The sequence below is a fragment of the Camarhynchus parvulus genome, chromosome Z (genome assembly GCF_901933205.1).
Source record: "Camarhynchus parvulus chromosome Z, STF_HiC, whole genome shotgun sequence".
Taxonomy (NCBI): Eukaryota; Metazoa; Chordata; class Aves; order Passeriformes; family Thraupidae; genus Camarhynchus; species Camarhynchus parvulus.
Window position 1 is genome coordinate 11,201,742 of NC_044601.1, and position 12,393 is coordinate 11,214,134.

Below are 12,393 nucleotides of genomic sequence, written 5' to 3' on the forward strand. Positions count from 1 at the left end.
ATTCTGAAACTATGAAGCAGTCCACTCATACTGGGTCTTTTAAGACTAAAGTTTTTCAGTTGGCTTACATATTAAAAGATTGTTCCTGGCTCTTACTGGTCAACACAAAAAATAAAAATGCTTTCTGCCTCTTCAGTCACATAGATTTCTCATGCTTGGACCCCTTCATGGTATCACAGGATGCCTGCTCCATTATCCTATCAATGCACTGAACTAATATATTCAGACTTGATCAGGAACTACATATTCTTGTAAAAGCTGTGCCTTAAATTACAGTAGTGAATGAAAAAAGTCACAAAGCCCTAACATACAGTAATAGATATGCTGTGATAGGCTTAATACTGTAAAACTTGTAAAAGTATCTTTAAACATTATTCTTTTTTCAATATTCCAAGATTCTTCTCCACATTCCACCTTCTGTCTTCAGAAATTCAAGTTATAAAAGAAATCTAGCCTCTCTCCTGCTTTATTTGTCATTAAACTTGGGCTATCTCCTATCTTCAAGAAGTTTTACATCAGCAGATCACCTCACATTCTTTACTAGCCTATTAATATTTAGTTCAAATGGGGATAAAATTTTCCATACACAGCTACTTAGTTACACATTTCATAATTACTTGTCTTCATTTTTCTTAAGTGATAAATAAGCTTGGAATAAACTTCAGTTCTGTTATGTATGGGTCAGTTACTGGCCTCTGTGGTGGCATATTCTTTCCCAAATTTTTGGAAGTATGTTAGAACAGCTCTAGGAACAGCTTTTCACAAGTAGTTGGAAATGGTACTGCTGGTGTTACACCTATCAACAGGGGCTTACATAACTCACAGCTGCAATTTCCAACAGTTAAGACCAAGATACACAAAACCATTTTTATTTTCTAACGAGTGTCTGCAAATGCAATGAGAACCAATTCAGCTACTTAAATTAGATACAAGCTGAGTAAGGCCAAGGAAGCTTGATCCATTAACCACATGGTATTGGACATATCAGAAATCAAAACTGTTCTAAAGTTTAATACCAGTCATATGATTGCTTTACAGATGGTTTTCCTGTAAAGAGAGCCTCATAATTTTGGAGGCATGGGTGAAAGAAGCCTATATAAAATTTTTGAGAAAATTTGTGGCTGGTTTTATTTTTCCATCAGAAAATTTGTTTGGAAACATAAATAATCTGCTCAATTTTATTTTTTTCTGTAGGAAAACATCAAGTTTTACCTGCAGCATAATATACAAGAGCTTAAAGACTGATTGCATTTCCAATGATTTCAACTTGCTTAAACAGTTCAAATATCTGTGCATAACAAGGATAACACGTCTCCAGAGTGGCTCAAAGCCTAGAAAGATTCTACAGGTTTGAATTCTAGGATGTCAGGAAGACAGTCTATACTTCTGAAATATTTCAATTATGTTTAGTTTAACATTGATGATCCCCTCTATATATGGAAACAGCATACTTTGCCTTCTGTCATTTACGGTTCTCTCACCTAGTGTCTACAACCCAGTTATTCTTTACTATGTCTCCAGATTCCTCAGCTAAGCAGTTCCAAGAATTAGTGTTGTATTTCCATTTCAGTTTTATCTTTACATATAAGCAGAAAAAGTTAGGTACAACAGGAAGCAAAATAAAAACTTACATGTATTATAAATACAATCTATTTCCTAGCTGTATGTGGCACATGGGCAGCCGTGGGTGAAAATTAGCTTGGGAGGCTGATTTGACCTCATCTGAGCTATTATTAGTGCAGTAAGAAGGTTTCAATATAACAGATCAGCTGGCAGAAGTAAAGAAAATCTGCAGCAGATTCCCTCCCCACCCTATCACTGTTGAAATTACCTCAAAGAAAAGTACTCCAATTTTGTTCAAACACCAAGAGGGTGAAGAGTCAGGAAAAATGATTCCTCTTTCTCTGTAACCCGTAACTCAGGCACTTTTGGGATACATAGTCACCCCCACCAATGCTGCTGTAGAAACCCAACGCCTTGTAATATGTGGATATAAGGAATTAGCAAAAAATTACACATTAATTCTAAACTAGAATTTGAACATTTTGTCTACATTATCAAGATTATGGTAGAAACTGCAACACATTTAAAAAAGTATATCTTCCAGGTCTTAAAGACTGTTCTAATTTTTATGGCACTAGGCAAAAACTAAACATAACTGCTCTATGTCAACTACATTCATGAAAGTACTACCACACATTTCAGTAACAGCTCCTTCTAATGTCAGTGTTTCATTTTAGAGTTACAGAATATTTAGAATTTTCCCAAAGGCTTATCTCTGCTTCACTATAGGTCTGAATACTGACATCACACAGCAAGATCCTAAAGTCACTGAGCCACATCTGTTCACACAATTTGAAGACAGATCTCACAGAAAATTAACTCAACAGTTGCAATCAGGAGTCTCAAAAGCAAGAAGATGTTGCAATACCATGTTTTGCATAATTATATTAATATCCCAAGTATCCTTAAAATGTATAATGTTGGAACATCACACTAAATGCTAGGAGCACTGTAAACACATTTTATTTTTCACTGAAGTTTACATGAACAAAACATGTTAATTCAGTTGTTTAAATTCTCAACACAGAAGGCAGTGGTTTGGCTTTTTATTGGCAAGCAATAAATCATCTCCTCAATTAAAATAATGTTGTAACAATTCTGAGAAGTTCCACAGTGGCTTTATTTACTTACAATTTAATATCAGAAGAAAAAAATAACATTCCAGGTTACTGTAGAAAAAAAATGTATACCACGCTTAATGGCATACAAGACTTCTAACAAGCAAAAAATACCCTGTTTTACAAGTAATATCCATTTTAAATAGGTTTTTATCTTTTCACAGTTAGTACTCTCTCCCCATAGGCTATATATTGAGAATCTCTATATACAAAAAGATACAACAAATTGATACATTACTTATTGCAAGATATTAAGGATGCCATAAAATACACAAATTAGATTAGTTCCCCCCCACTTGCATACCCTCTTGCTTCTTATTTCGCCCTTGAAGCAGTCTCCTTTTCTGGTTCTAAGATTAAGTTCTTTCATTGAAAGGCACGTACTTCTCTACAATAGAAGAAACAGATGCATTAATCTGAATGCCCTGTTTCAAGGTGAATTTAGCCTACATTTTTAAAGATGACACATTATTAAAGAACCCAGAGACACATGACATTTTATTATTAAATTTGACTGGAAAAACTCATAGTTACCATATTACTGTGAAGCAAAGTACCTTAAACCTGCATTCATTTAACCTTTCCAAATAGAGAGAAAACTCATTTACAAAAATAAAAAGGGATTTACCATGATGAATATATTTTTGAACCCTCAAGGCTCCCGAGTTCCTACTGAAACTCTGGCAAGTCTTAGTAGCATTTCAGTTATGGAATACTATAAATAAATTGAGTAAATTCCTCTCCTTGTGCCTTGCAGCACTGAGCAAGTAGGTTCTATGTGAAGTCATTCAATGAGGATTGTAAACTAATAGTGTGATCTAATTTTGAAAAACAAAGATGTGACAATAGTATACTGTTCCTCCGTTAGCATGTATGTAAAGTTGTATTCAAGAGACCAAAGGCTAGAATTTCACACTTGGGCATTTAATAGTAAGCTACTGAGCAAACTGGCTAAAACCTACTGTTTTGGTAAACTGTCCCAAACAGCAGCAGCACAGAGACTAGTAACATGGATGATGATGACAGTGGGAGTACACTTAAATTGTGTCTATGTTACAGCTGAGGGCACTGGGGACCTTTTTTCATACAGCTCCGAAAGAAAACAGCAACCCTTGAAAGCAGTAATGTATCTGGACACCAGTATACTAACATTACCACAGTGATTTTTAGGAGAGAAGCCAGTTTCTCTACCTAGTCCTGCAAAGGGTGTAATACAGTTAACAGCTAACCCAAAATAAGCCTACAGAGATTTCTTATATAGGCATACTATTTTGTAGAGTATTACCTTAAAAAAAGCTTAATATTTTCAAGAAGAAAAATGAAAGCAGACTAGGTGCCACTACAGTCTTTTATCAGGTCACAAAGAAATTAGGAAAAAAGACATATTTTATATATAAAACAATACTTTTATATATATACCAAAACTTGACTACTTTGGTGTCACTAACAAATATAAATTAACATGGAGATAAGAATTTCCTGTAACTGCTTTGTTTTCTGGTGCCTTCTGTTATAAGTTGTAAGGGAAAGAAACTTTAACACTAAATCAGTTCAACTGTTGAGTCTAAGTAAAGTAAAACTGCAACTGTTCTTTACTTAACAAAGCACTAAACTCAAAAAAGTTTCGTTTACTAAAAGCCTCTCTTCCTTGTTCCCAGGTTCCAGGCCTGACTATATATTTAAGCTACCTTAAAAAAAACCCAATCCACCATACCTCTGAATTACTATAAGCATCACAACAAAGTGTAATGACATCTCCCAAGAATATGTGAGTATCATTTTCATGATGTTGTCCTCAGCATCAAGTTGTCTTTGCTTACTTAAGCATTTTGTATTCCCTTTGGCCATTGCGCTTAAGCAGTAACGTGAAGACTGATTACTAAGCTTCAGTTCAGATACAAACAAGTTGAAACAAGGGCGTAATAAATTAACTTTATAAAGTACATTCCAAATCAAGATTAAAAAAATAAAATCATTCAAGTACTCTAGATTTCAAACTATCCTCCCAGCAATGATGGACGTATCTTTGCAAAGTTTGAACATCATTTTATCAAGCTGCTCTACAGAGATTTGTGGAGTAAATTCACATTGTTCAGCACTGCTTTCATCCTACCCATGAACACTATTTCAAATAAAAAGTAGCTCTTAAAATTTTATGAGCTTTTCCCCATAAAAGAGAACATAGGAAGATATCAATATACAAAACCAGAGAAAAGTCACCATCTTCACTAAATCTAACTGAAGCCCTTGTTTTCCTGAATTCCCAGTATCAAAACAAGAACTTCAATAATTTAGGGACAAACTTTCAGAGCACTATTGAAACAACAGTTCAGATACTTCTACTATGAAATACTTAAACAAATTTTTCTTCTCCTTCAAAATGAAGTGTTTAGAAAACAGGAAGGCAGAAAAATCAGAAATAGGCTCTCTGAAAGTTATAATTGTGTAATACTGTTTGTTAATGATGACTACCTAGATTATCATTTTACTTCCTGCTAAAAAATATAGTTGATACTCCTCTAAATAAGCATTTATAAACAGTATCACGTTAACTTGTCATCAAATACCTTAACGTCAACAAGTATGCTGAATTACAACAGAAGCTAAAAGATTTAAGGAAGACATTGAGGGAATTCTTGGATATAATGTGACAATTACCTGTTATATTTTACATATGTGTGTGTGTGTATATATATATATATGTACTGAAACAAGACTAGTAACAAAGGGTAATGGTAAATGTCACATAATTCTAAAATGCAGAGGAATGCTAAGTAGAGATACTTTAGCTATTTTAATCTATTGTATGGGAGACAAAAAAACAAGAGAGGCTTCAACTTATGAGAAAAATTAAATCAGAAAGATTCCCATTAAGGCGACAAAGTTAAAGCAGACTGAACATTTCTCTTCAAGTGCCAGAACTGCATGCAAATTTCCTCCTGATAAACTGTAGAACACCTGACTTACTACTCCAATACTTTTAATTCGAGACATCATGTATTGCTTTTATCAAACTTGCTTGAGATTTGAATCTGATTTCACATTAAGCAGCGTGAATCAATTACTTGCTGTGACTCGAAGAACTCATCTGATCTCTTCCGATATTTGACAATAGTCAAGTAGCCCTTACTATGAACTATGACAATCCCATCAATTATTTTTACTGCATCTTCACACATGCAATGTGATGGCATTGCTCAATAAAGAAAAAAATTAAGTATGAATTGCATAAATTTAAATTTTAATTTCTCATGTTTAAGGACACTAAGGAAACATAATGAAAGTTCAAACAAAATTTGGTTTTGGAAGTTCAAACAAAATACAACAAAATTTTCCTGTATCTAAAAAGTTTCCGAGAATAGCTTAAGAATATGAATCTTTCAGTGCAGCAGTACCAAATGTAAAATCTGGTGCAGGATCATCATCAACTAACTGCTCAGTATTTTAGCCATAAGAAAGCAGAATGAAGCAAAGCTGCTCAAAGCAGAACTCATAGGTGAAAACAGATGGAAAAACTGAGGAGCATTTAAATTAGGAAAAAAAAAGAAAAGAGAAAGATAAAAGCTAGTTGTTGACTTAACATTAACTTCAATGACACTATTTGTAACAAAAATATCCTACCTTCCTCTTCATTTCTCTGGAACTCACATGTTGAAGACAAATGGTGCTTATCTTCTTGCCCACTAAATTCTTGCCCATTTAAAATTCAAGTGATCTTGACATCCCTTCTCCAACTATGCATATGAAACACAGTAGTGAGCTTACTCAGAGAAACTGCTTATCACCCACACTCCTTCACTTCTATGGCTAGAAGTACATTCAGGTTCTAAATACAAACCTTCGAGGATGGCTGGCATCAAATAGCGTTGTATCATCATCATCATCATCTTGTTCTAATGGGGTCAGCTCCATGTTTTCTATGGTCATATCCAAAACTCCGTATCTTCGGGTTTTTCTATTTTGCCTTCTGAGCCTGAAAAGTATTTTAGAACATTCAAGTAATGTACATCTTTTACTACTTTCTGATCTAATAATGTAAAATACTATTATATTGATAATTAGTGTAAGTTTTCTAAAACCTAGGATAAGCGTACACACTTAGCTCTATGAAATTCAGAGGTTAGACAATTTTAAGTGTCAACAGTTTACATGAAATTATTAAGGCCACTAAGACCATCATTCGTAGTTTTGTACAGGATTAATGTAGTGAATACAAAATGGCACTTAGCATCTAAATATAAGAGTCACATAAAAAAATATACAAAAAAAACTTCAAACATACTTCCACTGAGAAAAAAATTGCCTTGCTACATATTCTCTATGCGTCTTACACATCTGTAAATAATAGCAGATCAAATCAGGTAGAAACCAAACACAGCTATATAGCAAAGCTATAACTTGTAACACAAGTAATGGCTGACACTAGAAATTTTTATTATAATTTGTGAAGTTTTTTATAGATATCAAGTTTTAAAAATTGTCTATAATTACACTTTAGAACAAGACAGATCTTGTAGAGTCAGTGTCTTGTCTGCTTCACAAAGCATAGAAAGAAGAGGCAGTAAGTCATGTTTCAGGATTAAGACACGTGCTTGTCATAGACAAGCAGACTGTGTGTATCTGCTTTTCTCACTCTCCACAGTTTTGCTGCATAGGCCGGGGTCCTGTGTTCATCAGCCACACAATGAACCATTCCATTTGACTTTCCAGAACTACTCTTTAACTCATGGAACAAGCCTTGCTCAAGTTCCGGAACTCAGACCAATAGCCACTCACCAAACACTGTGCAGAGACATCTGTTTACAGAATGCTGACAGTCATTTTCAGTAACTCGCTAACAACTACATGAAAGCTATAGGACTTTAAAAAAAAAGGAAATAATTTGTGTCTAGGTACTTAGTGCTAAACACAAAGGTGGTAACAGGTCTTTAATCTAGAAAATCCAGAATTTGCAACCCCAAGCTGGGTGCCTACCAAACATGTTTACAACATTCAGGAACTTCAACACAGAGTATTTCTGAGCAAATATAAAAAAAATTACTACTATATTACAATATTATAGTATTTCTATAATACTATGTATAATACATTATATTATTGCATACTGTGCATAGTGACTTCTCTGTCCCACTTTTAGGCACCATTTTACCTATCTTGTAAGAGATATCAAATACAGTACTGAGATTCTCAGCTTCAAATCCTGTCCTGAAACTCCAGCGTACTTACACAACTTGTTTAAGTACCTACCTTGAAAGAACACACAACAGCATTCAATCATGGTTTATCTTTTCACTATACTCCAAAGTATAAAATATATCTCCTTTTGGAACTGAGAAGTAAATGTAACCTTGTAAGAATGGGAAAGAGATAAAGTACATACCATTCTTCAAAGTTCTCAAATTTCTTATGTTACAAGAAATAATCAACACGGCCATTTCCTCCACTCTCAATTGACATGAAAATGCAGCAACTGTTATCTCAGGCATTTAAGTGCTTTAGACCAGAACAAAATACTCAGCTTTTTCATTTAAAGCTAAGACTACTACCAAAACCAAAAATTTCACCTTTCAGTTCAAGACACAGTCCCTTCCATGTTCTTCATTTATTTCATCTGTTCTTTATTCCTCAACATAGAAAGAAGTTGTACACTACAAAGCATCAAGTAGAATAAAATTCTAAAACTTTTAAGATGACAGTATGAGGAAAAATAAGGTTGTTTCTTACATATCGTGCCTTTTGCTTTTCACTAAAGTCGAAGTTTAGCAATTGGAACTAGGACAAGCATTGTGGATATCCTAGCAGATAAGAAACTATTTTAAACAAATAGTTTCTTTAAAAAAAGAAATTAAGAAGAGGTAGTACATGCTACTCATACAATCAGTATTTCTGTCAATCTCACTGTACATTTTACCTTTTTCCCTTAATGGGTTAAAATGGAAAGTGAGTAGCTACTGTGATTTGAGAGTGACCTAAGACAATCATAGCAAATGTCTAGATTGTAGAAAATGCAAATAAAACTTATCACAAAGCTGGCACAGATTTTAGATTCAAGCAAATCCTGTTGAAAAAAGATACACTAATTACTTGCGACTCAAACCCTTCTCTATCTAAGAAGTAGTTTAAAAACTACAGCTACAGGAATACTGTAACATGCATGTATGCTCACAGCCATGACTCTAAAGCAGTGTCCTGAGTGTTAACAAAAGATCTTCTACTCTGTGACTGTCAACTGCTCAGTTGGAAGGGACCTACAACTACTATCAAGTCAACTGCCTGATCAACCCAAAATTTAAAGCATGATACCATGGGTATTGTCCAAATGCATCTTAAACACTGATCCCCTTTCTAAGGTGCTTGTTCCAGTCACTGACCACCCTACCAGTAAAAAAATGCTTCCTAACATCAAATTTATACCTCTCTTGGTGCAACTATGAATCATTCCCACGCATCTCATAGCTGGATCTCAACAAGAAGAGATAAGCATCTCCTTCCTCAGGGACCAATGGAACCTCAGGGAGCAATGAGGTCACCCCTCAGGCCTTTTCTACTCCAAAGTAGACTAACTCAGTCCTCAGCCACTCCTCAACAGGACAGGCCTTCCAACTCTTTAATCAGCTGGGTTCCCCAGTCTGGTTGTATTCATGTGCCTTAGTGTGCTTCTTGCTGCACACCATTACTCACAAGAAGGCCATGACAACATTGAAAAAAGTTGGACAATCTCCAGTCTTGACTGTTTGGCTGTACTTTGTGAGAAACACCCAAGGGTGAAGTTGCCCTCTTGGCTGCCAGGGCACATGTTGGCTCGTACTGAGTTTGCTGTCAACCAGCACCCTGAGATCCCTCTATGCATGGCTGCTCTGCAGTTGCTTCTTTCCCATGTAAAACTAGTGTCCTGCTCCAGCTGCAGAGCCCAGCGTTTGTTCTTGTTATATGTCCTGCCACTGGTGATTGCCCAATGCGCCAATCTATCTATATCCCTATGCAAGGCCTCTCGCACCTTGAGAGAGCCTACTGCACCTCCCAGTTTGGTGTCATCCACAAAGTTGCTAATGGCCAATTCAACTCCTGTCTCCAGATAAGAGTACTGAGCAAAGCTGGCCGTAGAACTGAGCCCTGAGGAGCTACACGGGTGACTGGGCACCAGCCTGATGCACTTCTCACTACAACCCTATGAGCCCTGTCATTCAGCTGTCTATTCTACCAGGGCACCACAAATTTACTCACTCCACAGCTGCGGAGCTTCTCCAGAAGGATATTGTGAAGAACAGCACCAAAAGCCTTACTAAAATCCAGAAACGCTACACTCACTTTCTTCCCTTCATCCACTGGGCTGGCAGCTTGATAGAAAGTTTGCAAAAAGTTTTTATGTCTTACAACAAGATATGTCTTCATGCCAAGGAAACCTATCCAAAAAAATGGGTCATTTGCACTTAATCCTTATATTTCTTATATAACTACTGCAAGAACATTTCAGCTACAAGTTCGAATTCAAAAACATACACTTTACCTATCCCAAAGTTCAGAAGCAAGATGGCACAGAATTACAGAATGTGTATAAAGTAAAGCTTCCAGTTTACAGTAGCACCTAGAAGGCAGCACTCCAGTTGCAAATGCAGAACAGCATCCTACTGCCAAAACCAGAATATCAAGTAACTACCACTCATCCAGAAAATAATGGCAACAGATGATAATTTTCCTCTCCAGCTCCTGCAATGACAGACTTTTATGTATTTATTTATTTGGCCTTTCCACAGTACTACTCACATCTCCAAATCTAACAGGCTGGAGTTACAAGACACATTAACACCGATAAGTGCCCTCAAGGCTTCTCAAGAGTGATTTGCAAGATGCATGGAACAATCAAAATATCCTAGTTTATTTGGACTGCATATCTTAGTACATGACATACGCGCAACAGTCCTTCAACTGCCTTTCTAAACTAAATAATGCAGATAGACACAATGGGTATATCGAAATGTAATGAAAAGTACATGGAGAACTTGCTCCATAACTGAGATGCTTTATGCATAATCATACATTTGGGCATTGCTCTGAAGAAGTCAAGTTATTAAAGCATGAGAGAGAGAAGTAAAAACTACTAGGACAAAAGAAAAAAAAACAAAAACAGGGATGAACACTGCGCAAAAGCACATCAAGCTACATGGAGAGCATTTTCCATAAGAAATGGAAAGACAGTTAAGTGGTAGCAAGCTTAATACGCTTTCTTTAAAAGACACAAAATAGGTTAATTTAACTGTGAAAGAAAGCATAGAAGAAAAATGTTTACTGACAAAGTAGGGGAGGACAACTTCGGTAGTTTAGCGATACAGAAGTTTGCAAACTGGTAAAAAATCACTCTAAGAACATACAAAATACATTTAGGTGGGCTGACGGATGCCAGCAGTGAGAAGTCCACCCGGACGGCACAGGAGAGAGTCGGGAAAGGCCCAACAATGATGCGCGATTCTCGGTGACGTGAGTGGAGCAGACCGAGCTGCTCCCCGCCCACACCGGGGAGGCGGTACCGGGAGCATCCCAGAGCAGTCGGGCGCTACTCACCGGCCCCTCAGGGGGCGCGGGGCCGGCACGCTCCGCAGCCCCGGCCGCGTAGCTGCGCCCCCCGCGCCCACACGCCCGCTCCCCGCCCTCACCGCACGGTCCGGATCACGAAGTAGACGATGAGGGCGGCGCTGGCGAGAACCAGCACGGACAGGGCGCGCTGGGTCATGGGCTGGCTCTGCTCGGGCGGAGCCGACACCCCGGCCAGGCGGCTGCTGCTACTGTCGCTGCTGCTCCGCGTGGAGGCCCCGCCGGCCGCCTCCGTTGGGCGTGGGGAAGCGGTGGGGGCGTCCCGGGGGCGAGGGGCCGCAGCCTCCGCGCAGCGGGCGGCCTCCAGCAGCACCAGCAACACCAGCAGCGGCCCCACCAAGAGCCGCGGCAGCGCCGGCGACCGCATCTCCCCCTGCCTCCCGCCCAGTACGGCCGCGCAGTGCGGCTGGGCCCTGCCGCCGTCAATGAGGCCGCCGGAAGCGGAAGCCTCTCCACTCCCTCTCCGTGTCGCCACATTTCTTTCGTGTCCCCCCCCCACACTTTTTCTCTGGGTGGTCAGTAGCGCTTGGGCGCGAGTGAGGGGCCGCTTCGAATGTAACAAATTTAAGGCGGGGTAATTTTTTTTAACCCGTTCTCTGTTTTAGCCTGATTCTATGTACAAAAGAACCGAAATTTTATAACTGACTTTTGTGAAAGCATAAATGTTAAAGAAACTTCCAGTGTGACCATTTATGAGACTCCCTGGCAGCCGCTTCCCAATGCCGCCTTCACATGGGCGGCTCCAGTGCCCGGATGTGTCCTCACTTATCTCCCCGCATACTCCTCTCGCGCAATCAGACTGGATTTCCCACAGCAGTCTCAGATGTCTTGTTTATTGACGGTGCAGGACCTGGTCCTCCGATGCTACCGAGCTACCTGCGGCAGACATATTCCTCAACAATAAAGCAAAAGGGTGGTTTGGAAAGTGGTAGGTCCTGAAAACTGTAATTTTTGCTTCAGCTGTGGTCCAGTGGTAGAAAGATCAGGAAAGGTCTAGACGGACCACAACTGAAGGTGATGGAGCAGTCAGTGTATTACAAAGCCAGTGAACATGGATGACAAGACCCTGATTTAGGGTGATGCTACAGAGTAACTCTCCATGAATTTTATTGCTCTTGTGTCT

The 12,393-nt window shown here is 38.3% G+C and overlaps 1 protein-coding gene across 2 annotated transcripts; it reads right to left on the minus strand.

Moving 5' to 3' along the window:
• Positions 1-533: 533 nt before the first annotated feature.
• FAM174A (family with sequence similarity 174 member A) lies at positions 534-11,703 on the minus strand. 2 transcript variants are annotated; one of them, XR_004061510.1, is made up of 4 exons: positions 11,333-11,703; positions 6,520-6,654; positions 6,303-6,415; positions 534-3,069 (listed from the first exon to the last, which is right to left on the minus strand). XR_004061510.1 is itself a non-coding variant. In XM_030969219.1 (3 exons), exons 1-3 carry the CDS (start codon positions 11,635-11,637, stop codon positions 3,048-3,050), a joined length of 462 nt encoding a protein of 153 aa, XP_030825079.1. In that variant the 5' UTR covers positions 11,638-11,703; the 3' UTR covers positions 534-3,047. The 2 variants fall into 2 exon arrangements, 1 of the variants encoding a protein (XP_030825079.1); XM_030969219.1 differs by lacking the exon at positions 6,303-6,415.
• Positions 11,704-12,393: the final 690 nt, after the last annotated feature.

What these genes read in the sequence shown, in the direction of transcription:
- FAM174A (XM_030969219.1), bottom strand. Translation starts at nt 11,637, where the DNA reads ATGCGGTCGCCGGCGCTGCCGCGGCTCTTGGTGGGGCCGCTGCTGGTG. An exon ending in TTCGTGATCCGGACCGTGCG is followed by an intron (nt 6,655 to 11,332) that starts GTGAGGGCGGGG and finishes AATACTTTTCAG; the next exon opens with GCTCAGAAGGCAAAATAGAA. An exon ending in GATGCCAGCCATCCTCGAAG is followed by an intron (nt 3,070 to 6,519) that starts GTTTGTATTTAG and finishes CTTCTATTGTAG; the next exon opens with AGAAGTACGTGCCTTTCAAT.